We start from the raw sequence: 23,530 nt of genomic DNA, 5'->3' as shown, positions 1-23,530 counted from the left end.
TTTCTGTCACAGCAAATGCCCACCCTGGGTGATCCAAAGGCAAGGGCTCAGAGGCTCCTGAGAGACTAACTCCTTTCAGCTGAGCACAGAGCTGGCTCCTCACTGGGATGCCTGTGGCCTGGGGCTCCCAGAGGGGAGAGCAGCACTCGCCCCACCGTGTGGTCACTGCTGGAAGTGCAGGCTGCTCCTCACTCCCCCTTGACAGTGTCCCTGAGGGCAGAACAGTGTGAATCTACTCAAGGTGGAAACGCAAACTCCGATGCAACCAAACTTCCCACAAGGTCTCCAAAACCACTCAGGAACAGGGAATTGGAAACTGCAGGGCATGACATGAATGGAGATGGAGACTTGACACCTTACACCGAGTTCACTTCCAGTTATCCCTAGACAAAGTTTCCATGAAAACTTGTCACAAATCTAGAAGAACAATGAGCAGAAACCGGACACGTGCTTTGAGTCTTCACACACAAAACAAAAAGGCAGCCCACAAAACAACCCAGAGAATACAGTGGACTTTGCAAAATCAAAGATATCTACTGTGGGAAAGACCTCATTACAAAAGCAAAAGACAGGTCATACATCGCGAGACGAATGAGTGGAAACACAAAGCTTCTCAAGGATGTGTCTCCAAACAGTCAAAGAACACCAACACGACAAGCCTGTGAAAACTAGGGAAAGGTCTGAAGGGACACCAGACTGAGGAAGACACACACAGAGTATCCCGGATGATGTCCAGCACTGAGGGCCTGAAGAAACAACAGTCTAGTTGCGCTCCCTCAGGCCTGTGTGACCCTGGATGAGGCCTCTGTTTCCCGGTGGCTCTGAGAGATGGACAGGGAGGAAGGGGAAGAGAAATCACTTGCATTTCTAATACTCACAGCAAAGTCTTCCAATGAGAAGGGAATTATCACCCCCACTGACAATGCCATTCACTGAAGTGATACCCACGAGTCCATCTAACCCAGAAGGGAAGGAAGGACCTGTTCTCACAAAACGGCGAGAGACGGAAGAAGGAAGATCAAGCCCACACCAACCACTGGAAAGAGAAGCTGTGCTCAGGGCTTGAAAGAATTCCTATTGGGAAAATGATGTCACAGCCCCACAAGGCAATCCACAGCTTCGATGCTATTCCTCCCAAAATGCCAATGCATTTTCGCACCGAACAAAGAATTGCAAAAGGGGTACAGAAACAGAAAAGAGCCTAAATTGTCAATACAATCCGACGAAAAAGCCCCGATACGGACATCCAAGGTTGTGTGAAAGGAAATTAGACGACCAAACTAGGATCCTCAGGAGAGTATCGGAGAAGGCGATGGCGACCCACTCCAGTACTCTTGCCTGGAAAACGCCCTGGACGGAGGAGCCTGGTAGGCTGCAGGCCATGGGGTCGCGCAGAGTCAGACACGACTGAAATGACTTAGGCGCAGCGGCAGCAGCAGGACAGTATGCTATTGGGAATACAACAACACACACAGATCCAGATCGATGGAATAAAGTTGAGGGTCCAGAAACAAACCCCGGCATCCATGGTCAACTCATCTCTGACACAAAAGGGGAGAATATCCAAATGGGAACGAGAAAGCCTCTTCAATAAATGTCCATGGGAAAACCAGACAGCTACATCTGAAGAACGCTATTGGTTTTGATCTCACACCACCTCAATATCGGGGAAAAACCTCACCCTAAAGACTGATGTCATGAGACAGCTAGAAAGAAGCGTAGGTCAAAGGCTCCTTAACATCAGAGTCTCCTTGCCATTTGCTGGGCGGAGGTAGAAATGGGTCTCTTCAAGTAAGGGAAAGAGGAAAACGAAGTACGCCAATGGGTTTCCATCCAATGGAACCTCTTCACAACAGAGAAGCTAAGCATTCAGAAATGCAAAAGATGGGAAACGGAACATGAGAGACTCCTTGCAAGTGGTGTATCTGAGAAGGGGTTCATATGGAAAGAGACGAAGAATGCACAGCACTCAGATTCCAAGAAACACCACCACCACCCTTGACCCTTCCCCCATGACCAACTCCGACCTAAAGCCTTTCTCTCCCTCTAACCTATCCCTAAAACATAACCCTCATCTAATCATATACATGTGCATTCCTAGCATCCATCCATCCACACACGAGAGAGAAAGAGGTAGACACAGACTGAATCGAGAAGGGAAAAGAGAGGGACACAGACAGAGAGAGACACGGAACCAAAGAGAGGAAAGGAGTCGACGGTCCAGACTTTTCATCAATCTGTCTCGAAGGTAGAAGCAATGACAGCGCCCATCCACCCCAGAAGGGGGAAAAGGACGGAAGGTTTGGAGAGGAAAAGACAAGAACGCAGGGAGCCATTAGAAGCTCAGCCACCCGCAGAAGCCGAGCTGGGACACTTGAACAGAATCTCAATGGAAACAGAGGACCAGAAAGTTGGCTACTCTTTTCTATAAGAGAGGGAGACCTTCGAGTCTTCCTTTCGCGCCTCCAACTTGGATGCGGGGTCTCAAAACACTCAGGAGGGGGAGTGCCTTTTCCTGGGTACCACGGCGCATCCAGGCCTCGTTCTGCCCCATTCTGTGCTGTGTCAGCCCTGGATGGAGTCTTTCTTTCTGAAGTCTCAGCGCACAAGCTCCACGTGATATCGGCCCCAGGTGGAAAGGCATGGAGCTGCTCGTAGGCCGACAGACCTAGGAAGCAGATGGGAGAATGACCCCCACTCTCCAGATGGAGAGACTGGGGAAACCCTGAGGGGCATACGCTTGTCCAGGGCCACACCACTTATGAGAAGAAGGAGCCTGGTCTGAGAGCAGCGGGGTCCTCGGAGCTCAGGCCCTGGCTGCACCCAGGCCTCCCCAGGGCTGTGGGCTGGGCTGTGTGGCTGTCACTGTGCCTGCACATGGCCTAAGGGGGGTGGTCGAGCAGTCAGAAACCCAGAGATTCCCTTGGGAAGTTTTGGGGAAGGGACCTCAGCACGAACCCCAGGAAATGATGTCACCTGCCGGCAACAGAACCCAACAGAACCCGCAACCCGTGTATCCAGGCCTCCAGAGCGGAGAGGAGCCCCCAGCCAGATCACTTGCTGCCAGGATGTTCTGCTGTTTGCCCCTGCCCAGAGGCCGGGGCCTCAGGAGAGCTCACAGGCAGTGTGCGTGGGCACCCTGTCGACGTTGGCTCAGGGCACCCCCGAGAGGCCTCTGGCCCTTTGCCCGGAGAAACAGAAAGGTAACACGGGGAGCCCCAGGCCGGGCCAGCCCACCTCTCCCATGCCACCCGGAAACACCGGGTCCTTTGCCTGTGTGTGTGGATGCGGGTTTCTCGGGGTGTGTCTCCCTCAAGGAAGCCCAGGCGGATGTGGGGTCAGAAGCCTGCGGGCAAGTTGTGTCCACACCCCAGGGGAGAGCAGGCTGGCTGGGATGGGGAGAGTGCGGGCAGCGCCGGCCGCCCAGGCTGGCCTCACACCCTCAGGTGGGTCTCTTTCGTCCCGGGTGGGGATCTGAGCAGACACACGTCTCTGACCCTTCTGGGAAGAGAAGTTCGAGCAGGCAGAAGCAGCGGCTCCACTGGCCAGGCCCAGCTCGGAAAAGTCCCAGCATGGCTGGCTGACGGTCACTGTCGTTGCAGAGCTTCCCACGTGATGAGGCCGAGGACGGGGACACCCCGTCCACCTCCCGGAGGGAGGGGTCGGAGCACCACCCCCCCGCCCCTGAGGCCCAGTGCAGGCTCCAGGTGAGCGTGCCCACGGAGGCATCAGCCCCACCGGGGGCGAAGCGGAGGCGGGGAAGGCCTGCTGCCGAGACACCACACAGGATACACCCGGCGGCCCAGTCTGAGGCTGCCACGGAGCTCAGCACACCCGGCTCCGACCCAGAGTCCCGAGAACCCCAGCCTCTGAGGCAGCAGGAGGACCTGGAGCCCAGCACGCCAGAGCACAGAGGTGAGGACGCTGGGGCTGGTGCACGGGAGTGTGTGGGGAGGGGGTGCTGAGCTACACAGGGACGAGTCCCCGAAAGATGCTGCTGGGCCTGCAGCAAGCGCTGGCCTCACACCCCCACCCCCTTCTTGCACACTTCAGTCCCAAAAGACATCCGACCCTGGGTATTCTTTGGGAATCTCTTGGAAGCTTTCTGTCCCGGGATACGCACATGCCAAGGCTGGCCTGTGGGCAAACTTTGCTTCTCCCCCAGCTCTAGCACTGGCCTCCAACTGGAACCAGGCTCCACTTCCCAGACCTGTCCCTACAGAGGTGGTGGCTCCAGGTGCAGGACCCAGGGATCCACCGAGGGCAGATGGAGAACCGAGACTTGCCCTCGCAGAGACACCAGGCCAGCTGGGTTCTGGCCAGCACACCGGGCAGATCGGATCTCCGTGCCTGCAGGACCCCCAGCCCCAGGCACTGATGTCCCACCCCCTCAGCCAGAACCTCCACCTCCACGTGCACCTGTACCTGCTCGGGCTTTGGCAGGAGAACCCGAGGCAGAGGAGGAGTCACCGCCTCGGCAGGGAGAGCCTGCCCTGGCTCCCGCGCAACACCCAGACGCCGACGATGACTCACCCACCCCTGCAGGAAGAACGAGCCCCCGCTCTGGACAGAGACCCAGAGCCCTTGCCGGAAACACCACGTCCAGGGGAGCGGTCGGCTCTGCCGCCTCCATCCCTGTCGGCTCACCGTGGACGCTGTCAACTCGGTCTGCCCCCAGGGGACATGGAGTTCCTTTCCCCTGAACTGCTTTGCATTTGGTTTGTTTCCACCTTTCTGGTGATGTTTTATTTTTTGTATGGTTTCCTGTATTTTTGTTGGTTAAGTTGGGAACTTGTTGGTTAAGTTAGTAAACTTTTTCATCATTGTTGCAATTTGGGAACACTGTTGTGTAACTCTGGTGATACTGTGTTACCATCACCACTTTGTGGTTTCAGACCCGTTTGATCTTTATGCCCCACCCCCCAACAAAGCCTGGATTCAAGGCAAGCACGCCCTGTTCATCCCTCCCCCCGATCCTGAACACAATTTCATCTTTTCTTTCTGCATTCCTTCCTATATTCTTGGTGTCCCCAATCAATGACTCTCAGTGAAATGACTGAAGGAGTTTCTTTCGGACTCTCCACCTACTGTAAGACTCCATTGGAGAGTTCTCATTTTTATGTCATTTGAACTAGCCTTTGATAGCTGACAGGACGGTGTACGTCCTTTCAAGATATCATGTGCCAAACGAAGCCCTTTTGGCAAATGCCATCATTATCTCCAGGCAGGCATTGCTGTTTGAAGGGTGACATCTCAGCCAGAAGGCAGAGGCTGAGCTCCTCTTGTTGCACCAGCTCCCAAAAGAAGCCAAGAAAGGGAGCTGGAACAACAAACCACCCCAACGCCCAGGAAAGCGTTCTTCACGACAGAAGGCTAGAAAATGACCCAACAACCTTGTGGCCCAGAACCCCTCTAGAAAAATCACTGTTCCATAAAAAAGAGAAACACGTGGGAAGTTCCAAGGAGAGGCAATGCCCATGGCCAGTGTACTTTAGAGACGGCCTGACCGCTCCGGGGAAGACACGCACCGACGGAACCCCTTGGGAAACAGCAGTGAGAGTCCTCACCGTCGTAAGGGTTTCCTCTGGGGACAACCTGCCCTGGGCACCACATGAGGGAGCAGACCGGCTTCTCTTCCTCTGCTCCCACACCATTCACTCATGAAGGCAGCTCAGGTGTTCTCATGCCCTGCCTGCCTGCCTGCCTGCCTGCCTGGCTCATCCGTGAGCTGTGACCACCTCCAGGGCAGGACTCCACCTTCTCCTCTCTGTGTACCGTGAATCTGCACACAGTGGGCTTTCAGAACCTTAGGAGACTTGAGCCATTCCCACTCGAGCCAGAACCCTCCCCAGGAAGGAAAACGGCTGTGGGGTCATTTTGGCCCCAGCACTGGTTCCGAAAGCCTGGCGGCTCCTACAGCCTCTACGGTGTGAAGAGGGAGGTCCCTTTTGACAGAGCTTTCCGGCTGTCAGATCTAAGCTGTTGTTTCACTGTCAGCTGTGTCTCTTCCGTTGCAGCCAGGTGGGCCACGCTGCTCCAAAGGGGCTCACAAGCTGAGTGGCAAGGGAGGTATTGAGAGGACAGGGATGGCTACAACGTGCTGCAAACTGAGTGAGGGTCCCCACAATCCTCAGCAAAGGTCTGTGGTGTGCAAGTGGGGAGTAGAGGGCCCCCAAGTTCCAAAGGAAGGGAGGTACTCGGGAGCTAAAGCCCTTGGCTGCTGTGGTAGCAGCTGCAGATGGCAGCTCGTCCACAGTGCACTTCGAATGAGGTCATATGAGCGGGACTCTGGAAATGGCTCCGAAATCAAGAGAAAGGGGTCAGGGTATGTGGGAATCCGGCGGGGGTGGGGGGTGGATGAAGGAAGGTGTCCTTCCTCTCTCCAGTGCAATTTGGTTTGGTGAGTCTCAAAGCTACCAGATGGCACTTCCCAAGTCAGGCCCCCGCAGGAATCAGGGTGGGCTGCGTGCCTCGGCGCCTGCTACAGGGACAAGCCACACCAGTGGCCTCCCTGAGCTCAAATGGCCGGATCTGGGGGTTCTGTCTGGGTGCACACCTCCTTGCTCTGGCCAAGTTCCCCCCTTCTCTGAGCACCAGCTTCATCCTCTCGAATGAGGACATCGATTGCTACCTTGGCACGTTACTCTCTTCATCCGGTGAAGACTCATTAGGCTTATCCTACAATTACTAGCTGGCCCGAAGAGATATCTCCTGAATCCAGATTAAGCTGGAGTCTCCCAGGCTCATCTGGCATGTCTTCCCTGAAGTCTGCCAAAACCCACACCCTTGCATTTCCAGGGACTCCCCTTAGCCAGCTGGGCAGAAAACCCAGCATGGTTCAAACAAGCTGACAGACAAGCGGGAGAGGACTCACGGGCAGACGGCCTCCCTCAGGTCTCGGGTGGAGCTCTGGGACCACAGCAGCAGCGGGCCATCCCAGCCCCTGGGCTCAGCAGCGCCCTCATTCTCAGGCTGGCGGCTCTGCCCTGAGGGGAGCAGGAAGGTCACCAACTGCCGCAGGCGGACCTCAAGCCCCTCCCACTGCTGGAGCCTGACCTCCCGCGGCCCCACCCCTTCCCCTACCCCAGCAGAACGAGAGCTCGTCTTCCCCTGGCTTCCAACGTGAGGCCCGGCCCCGGGCCCCGATTGGGCACTGCCCCAGTCCGGAGCCAATCACAGTGGCCAGGGAGGTGGAACGCACCGATTGGCCAGGGCCAGGTCATGTGACCATACTCCCCAGGAAACTCAAATATTACCAAGATTCCCTAACAAACCAATGAACAAAATTATCCAGTAAAGGCAAACCGTACTTTTTAATGAGGCCAATGTCACAGAAAAAAAAAAAAAAAATCCTTCACAATGAACTGCTCAAGGAAGCTACTAAATAAGCTTTCAGAAAAGTTAAGACGTTTTTTTTTTTTTTTTAATAGGGTGACGGAGAGCTATACCTTTCCCATCTATGTGAATTTAGGTTTAAACTAGATTTCCCTCGGCTATAATATAAGACAAAAAACCCCACATCACCCCCTTTCACTCCCCCCACCCCCAAAAAGTGTTTTAGTCTATTGAATTTTTGTGTCCTCAGTTGTGTCTGATTCACGGCAACTCACGAACTCTACACAGCCAGGCTCTTCCGTCCATGGAATTCAGGGCAATTTTTTTCTGTCACAGCAAATGCCCACCCTGGGTGATCCAAAGGCAAGGGCTCAGAGGCTCCTGAGAGACTAACTCCTTTCAGCTGAGCACAGAGCTGGCTCCTCACTGGGATGCCTGTGGCCTGGGGCTCCCAGAGGGGAGAGCAGCACTCGCCCCACCGTGTGGTCACTGCTGGAAGTGCAGGCTGCTCCTCACTCCCCCTTGACAGTGTCCCTGAGGGCAGAACAGTGTGAATCTACTCAAGGTGGAAACGCAAACTCCGATGCAACCAAACTTCCCACAAGGTCTCCAAAACCACTCAGGAACAGGGAATTGGAAACTGCAGGGCATGACATGAATGGAGATGGAGACTTGACACCTTACACCGAGTTCACTTCCAGTTATCCCTAGACAAAGTTTCCATGAAAACTTGTCACAAATCTAGAAGAACAATGAGCAGAAACCGGACACGTGCTTTGAGTCTTCACACACAAAACAAAAAGGCAGCCCACAAAACAACCCAGAGAATACAGTGGACTTTGCAAAATCAAAGATATCTACTGTGGGAAAGACCTCATTACAAAAGCAAAAGACAGGTCATACATCGCGAGACGAATGAGTGGAAACACAAAGCTTCTCAAGGATGTGTCTCCAAACAGTCAAAGAACACCAACACGACAAGCCTGTGAAAACTAGGGAAAGGTCTGAAGGGACACCAGACTGAGGAAGACACACACAGAGTATCCCGGATGATGTCCAGCACTGAGGGCCTGAAGAAACAACAGTCTAGTTGCGCTCCCTCAGGCCTGTGTGACCCTGGATGAGGCCTCTGTTTCCCGGTGGCTCTGAGAGATGGACAGGGAGGAAGGGGAAGAGAAATCACTTGCATTTCTAATACTCACAGCAAAGTCTTCCAATGAGAAGGGAATTATCACCCCCACTGACAATGCCATTCACTGAAGTGATACCCACGAGTCCATCTAACCCAGAAGGGAAGGAAGGACCTGTTCTCACAAAACGGCGAGAGATGGAAGAAGGAAGATCAAGCCCACACCAAGCACTGGAAAGAGAAGCTGTGCTCAGGGCTTGAAAGAATTCCTATTGGGAAAATGATGTCACAGCCCCACAAGGCAATCCACAGCTTCGATGCTATTCCTCCCAAAATGCCAATGCATTTTCGCACCGAACAAAGAATTGCAAAAGGGGTACGGAAACAGAAAAGAGCCTAAATTGTCAATACAATCCGACGAAAAAGCCCCGATACGGACATCCAAGGTTGTGTGAAAGGAAATTAGACGACCAAACTAGGATCCTCAGGAGAGTATCGGAGAAGGCGATGGCGACCCACTCCAGTACTCTTGCCTGGAAAACGCCCTGGACGGAGGAGCCTGGTAGGCTGCAGGCCATGGGGTCGCGCAGAGTCAGACACGACTGAAATGACTTAGGCGCAGCGGCAGCAGCAGGACAGTATGCTATTGGGAATACAACAACACACACAGATCCAGATCGATGGAATAAAGTTGAGGGTCCAGAAACAAACCCCGGCATCCATGGTCAACTCATCTCTGACACAAAAGGGGAGAATATCCAAATGGGAACAAGAAAGCCTCTTCAATAAATGTCCATGGGAAAACCAGACAGCTACATCTGAAGAACGCTATTGGTTTTGATCTCACACCACCTCAATATCGGGGAAAAACCTCACCCTAAAGACTGATGTCATGAGACAGCTAGAAAGAAGCGTAGGTCAAAGGCTCCTTAACATCAGAGTCTCCTTGCCATTTGCTGGGCGGAGGTAGAAATGGGTCTCTTCAAGTAAGGGAAAGAGGAAAACGAAGTACGCCAATGGGTTTCCATCCAATGGAACCTCTTCACAACAGAGAAGCTAAGCATTCAGAAATGCAAAAGATGGGAAACGGAACATGAGAGACTCCTTGCAAGTGGTGTATCTGAGAAGGGGTTCATATGGAAAGAGACGAAGAATGCACAGCACTCAGATTCCAAGAAACACCACCACCACCCTTGACCCTTCCCCCATGACCAACTCCGACCTAAAGCCTTTCTCTCCCTCTAACCTATCCCTAAAACATAACCCTCATCTAATCATATACATGTGCATTCCTAGCATCCATCCATCCACACACGAGAGAGAAAGAGGAAGACACAGACTGAATCGAGAAGGGAAAAGAGAGGGACACAGACAGAGAGAGACACGGAACCAAAGAGAGGAAAGGAGTCGACGGTCCAGACTTTTCATCAATCTGTCTCGAAGGTAGAAGCAATGACAGCGCCCATCCACCCCAGAAGGGGGAAAAGGACGGAAGGTTTGGAGAGGAAAAGACAAGAACGCAGGGAGCCATTAGAAGCTCAGCCACCCGCAGAAGCCGAGCTGGGACACTTGAACAGAATCTCAATGGAAACAGAGGACCAGAAAGTTGGCTACTCTTTTCTATAAGAGAGGGAGACCTTCGAGTCTTCCTTTCGCGCCTCCAACTTGGATGCGGGGTCTCAAAACACTCAGGAGGGGGAGTGCCTTTTCCTGGGTACCACGGCGCATCCAGGCCTCGTTCTGCCCCATTCTGTGCTGTGTCAGCCCTGGATGGAGTCTTTCTTTCTGAAGTCTCAGCACACAAGCTCCACGTGATATCGGCCCCAGGTGGAAAGGCATGGAGCTGCTCGTAGGCCGACAGACCTAGGAAGCAGATGGGAGAATGACCCCCACTCTCCAGATGGAGAGACTGGGGAAACCCTGAGGGGCATACGCTTGTCCAGGGCCACACCACTTATGAGAAGAAGGAGCCTGGTCTGAGAGCAGCGGGGTCCTCGGAGCTCAGGCCCTGGCTGCACCCAGGCCTCCCCAGGGCTGTGGGCTGGGCTGTGTGGCTGTCACTGTGCCTGCACATGGCCTAAGGGGGGTGGTCGAGCAGTCAGAAACCCAGAGATTCCCTTGGGAAGTTTTGGGGAAGGGACCTCAGCACGAACCCCAGGAAATGATGTCACCTGCTGGCAACAGAACCCAACAGAACCCGCAACCCGTGTATCCAGGCCTCCAGAGCGGAGAGCAGCCCCCAGCCAGATCACTTGCTGCCAGGATGTTCTGCTGTTTGCCCCTGCCCAGAGGCCGGGGCCTCAGGAGAGCTCACAGGCAGTGTGCGTGGGCACCCTGTCGACGTTGGCTCAGGGCACCCCCGAGAGGCCTCTGGCCCTTTGCCCGGAGAAACAGAAAGGTAACACGGGGAGCCCCAGGCCGGGCCAGCCCACCTCTCCCATGCCACCCGGAAACACCGGGTCCTTTGCCTGTGTGTGTGGATGCGGGTTTCTCGGGGTGTGTCTCCCTCAAGGAAGCCCAGGCGGATGTGGGGTCAGAAGCCTGCGGGCAAGTTGTGTCCACACCCCAGGGGAGAGCAGGCTGGCTGGGATGGGGAGAGTGCGGGCACGCCGGCCGCCCAGGCTGGCCTCACACCCTCAGGTGGGTCTCTTTCCTCCCGGGTGGGGATCTGAGCAGACACACGTCTCTGACCCTTCTGGGAAGAGAAGTTCGAGCAGGCAGAAGCAGCGGCTCCACTGGCCAGGCCCAGCTCGGAAAAGTCCCAGCATGGCTGGCTGACGGTCACTGTCGTTGCAGAGCTTCCCACGTGATGAGGCCGAGGACGGGGACACCCCGTCCACCTCCCGGAGGGAGGGGTCGGAGCACCACCCCCCCGCCCCTGAGGCCCAGTGCAGGCTCCAGCTGAGCGTGCCCACGGAGGCATCAGCCCCACCGGGGGCGAAGCGGAGGCGGGGAAGGCCTGCTGCCGAGACACCACACAGGATACACCCGGCGGCCCAGTCTGAGGCTGCCACGGAGCTCAGCACACCCGGCTCCGACCCAGAGTCCCGAGAACCCCAGCCTCTGAGGCAGCAGGAGGACCTGGAGCCCAGCACGCCAGAGCACAGAGGTGAGGACGCTGGGGCTGGTGCACGGGAGTGTGTGGGGAGGGGGTGCTGAGCTACACAGGGACGAGTCCCCGAAAGATGCTGCTGGGCCTGCAGCAAGCGCTGGCCTCACACCCCCACCCCCTTCTTGCACACTTCAGTCCCAAAAGACATCCGACCCTGGGTATTCTTTGGGAATCTCTTGGAAGCTTTCTGTCCCGGGATACGCACATGCCAAGGCTGGCCTGTGGGCAAACTTTGCTTCTCCCCCAGCTCTAGCACTGGCCTCCAACTGGAACCAGGCTCCACTTCCCAGACCTGTCCCTACAGAGGTGGTGGCTCCAGGTGCAGGACCCAGGGATCCACCGAGGGCAGATGGAGAACCGAGACTTGCCCTCGCAGAGACACCAGGCCAGCTGGGTTCTGGCCAGCACACCGGGCAGATCGGATCTCCGTGCCTGCAGGACCCCCAGCCCCAGGCACTGATGTCCCACCCCCTCAGCCAGAACCTCCACCTCCACGTGCACCTGTACCTGCTCGGGCTTTGGCAGGAGAACCCGAGGCAGAGGAGGAGTCACCGCCTCGGCAGGGAGAGCCTGCCCTGGCTCCCGCGCAACACCCAGACGCCGACGATGACTCACCCACCCCTGCAGGAAGAACGAGCCCCCGCTCTGGACAGAGACCCAGAGCCCTTGCCGGAAACACCACGTCCAGGGGAGCGGTCGGCTCTGCCGCCTCCATCCCTGTCGGCTCACCGTGGACGCTGTCAACTCGGTCTGCCCCCAGGGGACATGGAGTTCCTTTCCCCTGAACTGCTTTGCATTTGGTTTGTTTCCACCTTTCTGGTGATGTTTTATTTTTTGTATGGTTTCCTGTATTTTTGTTGGTTAAGTTGGGAACTTGTTGGTTAAGTTAGTAAACTTTTTCATCATTGTTGCAATTTGGGAACACTGTTGTGTAACTCTGGTGATACTGTGTTACCATCACCACTTTGTGGTTTCAGACCCGTTTGATCTTTATGCCCCACCCCCCAACAAAGCCTGGATTCAAGGCAAGCACGCCCTGTTCATCCCTCCCCCCGATCCTGAACACAATTTCATCTTTTCTTTCTGCATTCCTTCCTATATTCTTGGTGTCCCCAATCAATGACTCTCAGTGAAATGACTGAAGGAGTTTCTTTCGGACTCTCCACCTACTGTAAGACTCCATTGGAGAGTTCTCATTTTTATGTCATTTGAACTAGCCTTTGATAGCTGACAGGACGGTGTACGTCCTTTCAAGATATCATGTGCCAAACGAAGCCCTTTTGGCAAATGCCATCATTATCTCCAGGCAGGCATTGCTGTTTGAAGGGTGACATCTCAGCCAGAAGGCAGAGGCTGAGCTCCTCTTGTTGCACCAGCTCCCAAAAGAAGCCAAGAAAGGGAGCTGGAACAACAAACCACCCCAACGCCCAGGAAAGCGTTCTTCACGACAGAAGGCTAGAAAATGACCCAACAACCTTGTGGCCCAGAACCCCTCTAGAAAAATCACTGTTCCATAAAAAAGAGAAACACGTGGGAAGTTCCAAGGAGAGGCAATGCCCGTGGCCAGTGTACTTTAGAGACGGCCTGACCGCTCCGGGGAAGACACGCACCGACGGAACCCCTTGGGAAACAGCAGTGAGAGTCCTCACCGTCGTAAGGGTTTCCTCTGGGGACAACCTGCCCTGGGCACCACATGAGGGAGCAGACCGGCTTCTCTTCCTCTGCTCCCACACCATTCACTCATGAAGGCAGCTCAGGTGTTCTCATGCCCTGCCTGCCTGCCTGCCTGCCTGCCTGGCTCATCCGTGAGCTGTGACCACCTCCAGGGCAGGACTCCACCTTCTCCTCTCTGTGTACCGTGAATCTGCACACAGTGGGCTTTCAGAACCTTAGGAGACTTGAGCCATTCCCACTCGAGCCAGAACCCTCCCCAGGAAGGAAAACGGCTGTGGGGTCATTTTGGCCCCAGCACTGGTTCCGAAAGCCTGGCGGCTCCTACAGCCTCTACGGTGTGAAGAGGGAGGTCCCTTTTGACAGAGCTTTCCGGCTGTCAGATCTAAGCTGTTGTTTCACTGTCAGCTGTGTCTCTTCCGTTGCAGCCAGGTGGGCCACGCTGCTCCAAAGGGGCTCACAAGCTGAGTGGCAAGGGAGGTATTGAGAGGACAGGGATGGCTACAACGTGCTGCAAACTGAGTGAGGGTCCCCACAATCCTCAGCAAAGGTCTGTGGTGTGCAAGTGGGGAGTAGAGGGCCCCCAAGTTCCAAAGGAAGGGAGGTACTCGGGAGCTAAAGCCCTTGGCTGCTGTGGTAGCAGCTGCAGATGGCAGCTCGTCCACAGTGCACTTCGAATGAGGTCATATGAGCGGGACTCTGGAAATGGCTCCGAAATCAAGAGAAAGGGGTCAGGGTATGTGGGAATCCGGCGGGGGTGGGGGGTGGATGAAGGAAGGTGTCCTTCCTCTCTCCAGTGCAATTTGGTTTGGTGAGTCTCAAAGCTACCAGATGGCACTTCCCAAGTCAGGCCCCCGCAGGAATCAGGGTGGGCTGCGTGCCTCGGCGCCTGCTACAGGGACAAGCCACACCAGTGGCCTCCCTGAGCTCAAATGGCCGGATCTGGGGGTTCTGTCTGGGTGCACACCTCCTTGCTCTGGCCAAGTTCCCCCCTTCTCTGAGCACCAGCTTCATCCTCTCGAATGAGGACATCGATTGCTACCTTGGCACGTTACTCTCTTCATCCGGTGAAGACTCATTAGGCTTATCCTACAATTACTAGCTGGCCCGAAGAGATATCTCCTGAATCCAGATTAAGCTGGAGTCTCCCAGGCTCATCTGGCATGTCTTCCCTGAAGTCTGCCAAAACCCACACCCTTGCATTTCCAGGGACTCCCCTTAGCCAGCTGGGCAGAAAACCCAGCATGGTTCAAACAAGCTGACAGACAAGCGGGAGAGGACTCACGGGCAGACGGCCTCCCTCAGGTCTCGGGTGGAGCTCTGGGACCACAGCAGCAGCGGGCCATCCCAGCCCCTGGGCTCAGCAGCGCCCTCATTCTCAGGCCGGCGGCTCTGCCCTGAGGGGAGCAGGAAGGTCACCAACTGCCGCAGGCGGACCTCAAGCCCCTCCCACTGCTGGAGCCTGACCTCCCCCGGCCCCACCCCTTCCCCTACCCCAGCAGAACGAGAGCTCGTCTTCCCCTGGCTTCCAACGTGAGGCCCGGCCCCGGGCCCCGATTGGGCACTGCCCCAGTCCGGAGCCAATCACAGTGGCCAGGGAGGTGGAACGCACCGATTGGCCAGGGCCAGGTCATGTGACCATACTCCCCAGGAAACTCAAATATTACCAAGATTCCCTAACAAACCAATGAACAAAATTATCCAGTAAAGGCAAACCGTACTTTTTAATGAGGCCAATGTCACAGAAAAAAAAAAAAAATCCTTCACAATGAACTGCTCAAGGAAGCTACTAAATAAGCTTTCAGAAAAGTTAAGACGTTTTTTTTTTTTTTTTTAATAGGGTGACGGAGAGCTATACCTTTCCCATCTATGTGAATTTAGGTTTAAACTAGATTTCCCTCGGCTATTATATAAGACAAAAACCCCCACATCACCCCCTTTCACTCCCCCCACCCCCAAAAAGTGTTTTAGTCTATTGAATTTTTGTGTCCTCAGTTGTGTCTGATTCACGGCAACTCACGAACTCTACACAGCCAGGCTCTTCCGTCCATGGAATTCAGGGCAATTTTTTTCTGTCACAGCAAATGCCCACCCTGGGTGATCCAAAGGCAAGGGCTCAGAGGCTCCTGAGAGACTAACTCCTTTCAGCTGAGCACAGAGCTGGCTCCTCACTGGGATGCCTGTGGCCTGGGGCTCCCAGAGGGGAGAGCAGCACTCGCCCCACCGTGTGGTCACTGCTGGAAGTGCAGGCTGCTCCTCACTCCCCCTTGACAGTGTCCCTGAGGGCAGAACAGTGTGAATCTACTCAAGGTGGAAACGCAAACTCCGATGCAACCAAACTTCCCACAAGGTCTCCAAAACCACTCAGGAACAGGGAATTGGAAACTGCAGGGCATGACATGAATGGAGATGGAGACTTGACACCTTACACCGAGTTCACTTCCAGTTATCCCTAGACAAAGTTTCCATGAAAACTTGTCACAAATCTAGAAGAACAATGAGCAGAAACCGGACACGTGCTTTGAGTCTTCACACACAAAACAAAAAGGCAGCCCACAAAACAACCCAGAGAATACAGTGGACTTTGCAAAATCAAAGATATCTACTGTGGGAAAGACCTCATTACAAAAGCAAAAGACAGGTCATACATCGCGAGACGAATGAGTGGAAACACAAAGCTTCTCAAGGATGTGTCTCCAAACAGTCAAAGAACACCAACACGACAAGCCTGTGAAAACTAGGGAAAGGTCTGAAGGGACACCAGACTGAGGAAGACACACACAGAGTATCCCGGATGATGTCCAGCACTGAGGGCCTGAAGAAACAACAGTCTAGTTGCACTCCCTCAGGCCTGTGTGACCCTGGATGAGGCCTCTGTTTCCCGGTGGCTCTGAGAGATGGACAGGGAGGAAGGGGAAGAGAAATCACTTGCATTTCTAATACTCACAGCAAAGTCTTCCAATGAGAAGGGAATTATCACCCCCACTGACAATGCCATTCACTGAAGTGATACCCACGAGTCCATCTAACCCAGAAGGGAAGGAAGGACCTGTTCTCACAAAACGGCGAGAGATGGAAGAAGGAAGATCAAGCCCACACCAACCACTGGAAAGAGAAGCTGTGCTCAGGGCTTGAAAGAATTCCTATTGGGAAAATGATGTCACAGCCCCACAAGGCAATCCACAGCTTCGATGCTATTCCTCCCAAAATGCCAATGCATTTTCGCACCGAACAAAGAATTGCAAAAGGGGTACGGAAACAGAAAAGAGCCTAAATTGTCAATACAATCCGACGAAAAAGCCCCGATACGGACATCCAAGGTTGTGTGAAAGGAAATTAGATGACCAAACTAGGATCCTCAGGAGAGTATCGGAGAAGGCGATGGCGACCCACTCCAGTACTCTTGCCTGGAAAACGCCCTGGACGGAGGAGCCTGGTAGGCTGCAGGCCATGGGGTCACGCAGAGTCAGACACGACTGAAATGACTTAGGCGCAGCGGCAGCAGCAGGACAGTATGCTATTGGGAATACAACAACACACACAGATCCAGATCGATGGAATAAAGTTGAGGGTCCAGAAACAAACCCCGGCATCCATGGTCAACTCATCTCTGACACAAAAGGGGAGAATATCCAAATGGGAACAAGAAAGCCTCTTCAATAAATGTCCATGGGAAAACCAGACAGCTACATCTGAAGAACGCTATTGGTTTTGATCTCACACCACCTCAATATCGGGGAAAAACCTCACCCTAAAGACTGATGTCATGAGACAGCTAGAAAGAAGCGTAGGTCAAAGGCTCCTTAACATCAGAGTCTCCTTGCCATTTGCTGGGCGGAGGTAGAAATGGGTCTCTTCAAGTAAGGGAAAGAGGAAAACGAAGTACGCCAATGGGTTTCCATCCAATGGAACCTCTTCACAACAGAGAAGCTAAGCATTCAGAAATGCAAAAGATGGGAAACGGAACATGAGAGACTCCTTGCAAGTGGTGTATCTGAGAAGGGGTTCATATGGAAAGAGACGAAGAATGCACAGCACTCAGATTCCAAGAAACACCACCACCACCCTTGACCCTTCCCCCATGACCAACTCCGACCTAAAGCCTTTCTCTCCCTCTAACCTATCCCTAAAACATAACCCTCATCTAATCATATACATGTGCATTCCTAGCATCCATCCATCCACACACGAGAGAGAAAGAGGAAGACACAGACTGAATCGAGAAGGGAAAAGAGAGGGACACAGACAGAGAGAGACACGGAACCAAAGAGAGGAAAGGAGTCGACGGTCCAGACTTTTCATCAATCTGTCTCGAAGGTAGAAGCAATGACAGCGCCCATCCACCCCAGAAGGGGGAAAAGGACGGAAGGTTTGGAGAGGAAAAGACAAGAACGCAGGGAGCCATTAGAAGCTCAGCCACCCGCAGAAGCCGAGCTGGGACACTTGAACAGAATCTCAATGGAAACAGAGGACCAGAAAGTTGGCTACTCTTTTCTATAAGAGAGGGAGACCTTCGAGTCTTCCTTTCGCGCCTCCAACTTGGATGCGGGGTCTCAAAACACTCAGGAGGGGGAGTGCCTTTTCCTGGGTACCACGGCGCATCCAGGCCTCGTTCTGCCCCATTCTGTGCTGTGTCAGCCCTGGATGGAGTCTTTCTTTCTGAAGTCTCAGCGCACAAGCTCCACGTGATATCGGCCCCAGGTGGAAAGGCATGGAGCTGCTCGTAGGCCGACAGACCTAGGAAGCAGATGGGAGAATGACCCCCACTCTGCAGATGGAGAGACTGGGGAAACCCTGAGGGGCATACGCTTGTCCAGGGCCACACCACTTATGAGAAGAAGGAGCCTGGTCTGAGAGCAGCGGGGTCCTCGGAGCTCAGGCCCTGGCTGCACCCAGGCCTCCCCAGGGCTGTGGGCTGGGCTGTGTGGCTGTCACTGTGCCTGCACATGGCCTAAGGGGGGTGGTCGAGCAGTCAGAAACCCAGAGATTCCCTTGGGAAGTTTTGGGGAAGGGACCTCAGCACGAACCCCAGGAAATGATGTCACCTGCCGGCAACAGAACCCAACAGAACCCGCAACCCGTGTATCCAGGCCTCCAGAGCGGAGAGGAGCCCCCAGCCAGATCACTTGCTGCCAGGATGTTCTGCTGTTTGCCCCTGCCCAGAGGCTGGGGCCTCAGGAGAGCTCACAGGCAGTGTGCGTGGGCACCCTGTCGACGTTGGCTCAGGGCACCCCCGAGAGGCCTCTGGCCCTTTGCCCGGAGAAACAGAAAGGTAACACGGGGAGCCCCAGGCCGGGCCAGCCCACCTCTCCCATGCCACCCGGAAACACCGGGTCCTTTGCCTGTGTGTGTGGATTCGGGTTTCTCGGGGTGTGTCTCCCTCAAGGAAGCCCAGGCGGATGTGGGGTCAGAAGCCTGCGGGCAAGTTGTGTCCACACCCCAGGGGAGAGCAGGCTGGCTGGGATGGGGAGAGTGCGGGCAGCGCCGGCCGCCCAGGCTGGCCTCACACCCTCAGGTGGGTCTCTTTCCTCCCGGGTGGGGATCTGAGCAGACACACGTCTCTGACCCTTCTGGGAAGAGAAGTTCGAGCAGGCAGAAGCAGCGGCTCCACTGGCCAGGCCCAGCTCGGAAAAGTCCCAGCATGGCTGGCTGACGGTCACTGTCGTTGCAGAGCTTCCCACGTGATGAGGCCGAGGACGGGGACACCCCGTCCACCTCCCGGAGGGAGGGGTCGGAGCACCACCCCCCCGCCCCTGAGGCCCAGTGCAGGCTCCAGGTGAGCGTGCCCACGGAGGCATCAGCCCCACCGGGGGCGAAGCGGAGGCGGGGAAGGCCTGCTGCCGAGACACCACACAGGATACACCCGGCGGCCCAGTCTGAGGCTGCCACGGAGCTCAGCACACCCGGCTCCGACCCAGAGTCCCGAGAACCCCAGCCTCTGAGGCAGCAGGAGGACCTGGAGCCCAGCACGCCAGAGCACAGAGGTGAGGACGCTGGGGCTGGTGCACGGGAGTGTGTGGGGAGGGGGTGCTGAGCTACACAGGGACGAGTCCCCGAAAGATGCTGCTGGGCCTGCAGCAAGCGCTGGCCTCACACCCCCACCCCCTTCTTGCACACTTCAGTCCCAAAAGACATCCGACCCTGGGTATTCTTTGGGAATCTCTTGGAAGCTTTCTGTCCCGGGATACGCACATGCCAAGGCTGGCCTGTGGGCAAACTTTGCTTCTCCCCCAGCTCTAGCACTGGCCTCCAACTGGAACCAGGCTCCACTTCCCAGACCTGTCCCTACAGAGGTGGTGGCTCCAGGTGCAGGACCCAGGGATCCACCGAGGGCAGATGGAGAACCGAGACTTGCCCTCGCAGAGACACCAGGCCAGCTGGGTTCTGGCCAGCACACCGGGCAGATCGGATCTCCGTGCCTGCAGGACCCCCAGCCCCAGGCACTGATGTCCCACCCCCTCAGCCAGAACCTCCACCTCCACGTGCACCTGTACCTGCTCGGGCTTTGGCAGGAGAACCCGAGGCAGAGGAGGAGTCACCGCCTCGGCAGGGAGAGCCTGCCCTGGCTCCCGCGCAACACCCAGACGCCGACGATGACTCACCCACCCCTGCAGGAAGAACGAGCCCCCGCTCTGGACAGAGACCCAGAGCCCTTGCCGGAAACACCACGTCCAGGGGAGCGGTCGGCTCTGCCGCCTCCATCCCTGTCGGCTCACCGTGGACGCTGTCAACTCGGTCTGCCCCCAGGGGACATGGAGTTCCTTTCCCCTGAACTGCTTTGCATTTGGTTTGTTTCCACCTTTCTGGTGATGTTTTATTTTTTGTATGGTTTCCTGTATTTTTGTTGGTTAAGTTGGGAACTTGTTGGTTAAGTTAGTAAACTTTTTCATGATTGTTGCAATTTGGGAACACTGTTGTGTAACTCTGGTGATACTGTGTTACCATCACCACTTTGTGGTTTCAGACCCGTTTGATCTTTATGCCCCACCCCCCAACAAAGCCTGGATTCAAGGCAAGCACGCCCTGTTCATCCCTCCCCCCGATCCTGAACACAATTTCATCTTTTCTTTCTGCATTCCTTCCTATATTCTTGGTGTCCCCAATCAATGACTCTCAGTGAAATGACTGAAGGAGTTTCTTTCGGACTCTCCACCTACTGTAAGACTCCATTGGAGAGTTCTCATTTTTATGTCATTTGAACTAGCCTTTGATAGCTGACAGGACGGTGTACGTCCTTTCAAGATATCATGTGCCAAACGAAGCCCTTTTGGCAAATGCCATCATTATCTCCAGGCAGGCATTGCTGTTTGAAGGGTGACATCTCAGCCAGAAGGCAGAGGCTGAGCTCCTCTTGTTGCACCAGCTCCCAAAAGAAGCCAAGAAAGGGAGCTGGAACAACAAACCACCCCAACGCCCAGGAAAGCGTTCTTCACGACAGAAGGCTAGAAAATGACCCAACAACCTTGTGGCCCAGAACCCCTCTAGAAAAATCACTGTTCCATAAAAAAGAGAAACACGTGGGAAGTTCCAAGGAGAGGCAATGCCCATGGCCAGTGTACTTTAGAGACGGCCTGACCGCTCCGGGGAAGACACGCACCGACGGAACCCCTTGGGAAACAGCAGTGAGAGTCCTCACCGTCGTAAGGGTTTCCTCTGGGGACAACCTGCCCTGGGCACCACATGAGGGAGCAGACCGGCTTCTCTTCCTCTGCTCCCACACCATTCACTCATGAAGGCAGCTCAGGTGTTCTCATGCCCTGCCTGCCTGCCTGCCTGCCTGCCTGGCTCATCCGTGAGCTGTGACCACCTCCAGGGCAGGACTCCACCTTCTCCTCTCTGTGTACCGTGAATCTGCACACAGTGGGCTTTCAGAACCTTAGGAGACTTGAGCCATTCCCACTCGAGCCAGAACCCTCCCCAGGAAGGAAAACGGCTGTGGGGTCATTTTGGCCCCAGCACTGGTTCCGAAAGCCTGGCGGCTCCTACAGCCTCTACGGTGTGAAGAGGGAGGTCCCTTTTGACAGAGCTTTCCGGCTGTCAGATCTAAGCTGTTGTTTCACTGTCAGCTGTGTCTCTTCCGTTGCAGCCAGGTGGGCCACGCTGCTCCAAAGGGGCTCACAAGCTGAGTGGCAAGGGAGGTATTGAGAGGACAGGGATGGCTACAACGTGCTGCAAACTGAGTGAGGGTCCCCACAATCCTCAGCAAAGGTCTGTGGTGTGCAAGTGGGGAGTAGAGGGCCCCCAAGTTCCAAAGGAAGGGAGGTACTCGGGAGCTAAAGCCCTTGGCTGCTGTGGTAGCAGCTGCAGATGGCAGCTCGTCCACAGTGCACTTCGAATGAGGTCATATGAGCGGGACTCTGGAAATGGCTCTGAAATCAAGAGAAAGGGGTCAGGGTATGTGGGAATCCGGCGGGGGTGGGGGGTGGATGAAGGAAGGTGTCCTTCCTCTCTCCAGTGCAATTTGGTTTGGTGAGTCTCAAAGCTACCAGATGGCACTTCCCAAGTCAGGCCCCCGCAGGAATCAGGGTGGGCTGCGTGCCTCGGCGCCTGCTACAGGGACAAGCCACACCAGTGGCCTCCCTGAGCTCAAATGGCCGGATCTGGGGGTTCTGTCTGGGTGCACACCTCCTTGCTCTGGCCAGGTTCCCCCCTTCTCTGAGCACCAGCTTCATCCTCTCGAATGAGGACATCGATTGCTACCTTGGCACGTTACTCTCTTCATCCTGTGAAGACTCATTAGGCTTATCCTACAATTACTAGCTGGCCCGAAGAGATATCTCCTGAATCCAGATTAAGCTGGAGTCTCCCAGGCTCATCTGGCATGTCTTCCCTGAAGTCTGCCAAAACCCACACCCTTGCATTTCCAGGGACTCCCCTTAGCCAGCTGGGCAGAAAACCCAGCATGGTTCAAACAAGCTGACAGACAAGCGGGAGAGGACTCACGGTCAGACGGCCTCCCTCAGGTCTCGGGTGGAGCTCTGGGACCACAGCAGCAGCGGGCCATCCCAGCCCCTGGGCTCAGCAGCGCCCTCATTCTCAGGCCGGCAGCTCTGCCCTGAGGGGAGCAGGAAGGTCACCAACTGCCGCAGGCGGACCTCAAGCCCCTCCCACTGCTGGAGCCTGACCTCCCCCGGCCCCACCCCTTCCCCTACCCCAGCAGAACGAGAGCTCGTCTTCCCCTGGCTTCCAACGTGAGGCCCGGCCCCGGGCCCCGATTGGGCACTGCCCCAGTCCGGAGCCAATCACAGTGGCCAGGGAGGTGGAACGCACCGATTGGCCAGGGCCAGGTCATGTGACCATACTCCCCAGGAAACTCAAATATTACCAAGATTCCCTAACAAACCAATGAACAAAATTATCCAGTAAAGGCAAACCGTACTTTTTAATGAGGCCAATGTCACAGAAAAAAAAAAAAAAATCCTTCACAATGAACTGCTCAAGGAAGCTACTAAATAAGCTTTCAGAAAAGTTAAGACGTTTTTTTTTTTTTTTTAATAGGGTGACGGAGAGCTATACCTTTCCCATCTATGTGAATTTAGGTTTAAACTAGATTTCCCTCGGCTATAATATAAGACAAAAAACCCCACATCACCCCCTTTCACTCCCCCCACCCCCAAAAAGTGTTTTAGTCTATTGAATTTTTGTGTCCTCAGTTGTGTCTGATTCACGGCAACTCACGAACTCTACACAGCCAGGCTCTTCCGTCCATGGAATTCAGGGCAATTTTTTTCTGTCACAGCAAATGCCCACCCTGGGTGATCCAAAGGCAAGGGCTCAGAGGCTCCTGAGAGACTAACTCCTTTCAGCTGAGCACAGAGCTGGCTCCTCACTGGGATGCCTGTGGCCTGGGGCTCCCAGAGGGGAGAGCAGCACTCGCCCCACCGTGTGGTCACTGCTGGAAGTGCAGGCTGCTCCTCACTCCCCCTTGACAGTGTCCCTGAGGGCAGAACAGTGTGAATCTACTCAAGGTGGAAACGCAAACTCCGATGCAACCAAACTTCCCACAAGGTCTCCAAAACCACTCAGGAACAGGGAATTGGAAACTGCAGGGCATGACATGAATGGAGATGGAGACTTGACACCTTACACCGAGTTCACTTCCAGTTATCCCTAGACAAAGTTTCCATGAAAACTTGTCACAAATCTAGAAGAACAATGAGCAGAAACCGGACACGTGCTTTGAGTCTTCACACACAAAACTAAAAGGCAGCCCACAAAACAACCCAGAGAATACAGTGGACTTTGCAAAATCAAAGATATCTACTGTGGGAAAGACCTCATTA

The 23,530-nt window shown here is 54.8% G+C and overlaps 1 protein-coding gene and 1 long non-coding RNA gene across 2 annotated transcripts in view; one reads left to right on the top strand and one right to left on the bottom strand.

The window, feature by feature from the left end:
• Positions 1–23,530, bottom strand: part of LOC145530002 (uncharacterized) — a 1,493,464-nt gene that overhangs the window by 18,200 nt on the left and 1,451,734 nt on the right. The window contains exons 176-178 of the long non-coding RNA XR_014071397.1: positions 22,191–22,302; positions 14,533–14,644; positions 6,875–6,986 (exon numbers count right to left, since the gene is read on the bottom strand). This is a non-coding gene — a long non-coding RNA (uncharacterized LOC145530002). The remainder of the gene's footprint in view (positions 1–6,874; positions 6,987–14,532; positions 14,645–22,190; positions 22,303–23,530) is intronic.
• LOC145529951 (uncharacterized) lies at positions 10,701–14,638 on the top strand. The gene is made up of 3 exons (XM_081550724.1): positions 10,701–10,862; positions 11,261–11,573; positions 11,824–14,638. Exons 1-3 carry the CDS (start codon positions 10,728–10,730, stop codon positions 12,459–12,461), a joined length of 1,086 nt encoding a protein of 361 aa, XP_081406850.1. The 5' UTR covers positions 10,701–10,727; the 3' UTR covers positions 12,462–14,638.

Source organism: Giraffa tippelskirchi, chromosome 12 (genome assembly GCF_054371585.1).
Source record: "Giraffa tippelskirchi isolate mGirTip1 chromosome 12, T2T-mGirTip1v1.2.pri, whole genome shotgun sequence".
Lineage (NCBI taxonomy): Eukaryota > Metazoa > Chordata > Mammalia > Artiodactyla > Giraffidae > Giraffa > Giraffa tippelskirchi.
This window is presented reverse-complemented; position numbering and strand designations above follow the sequence as displayed.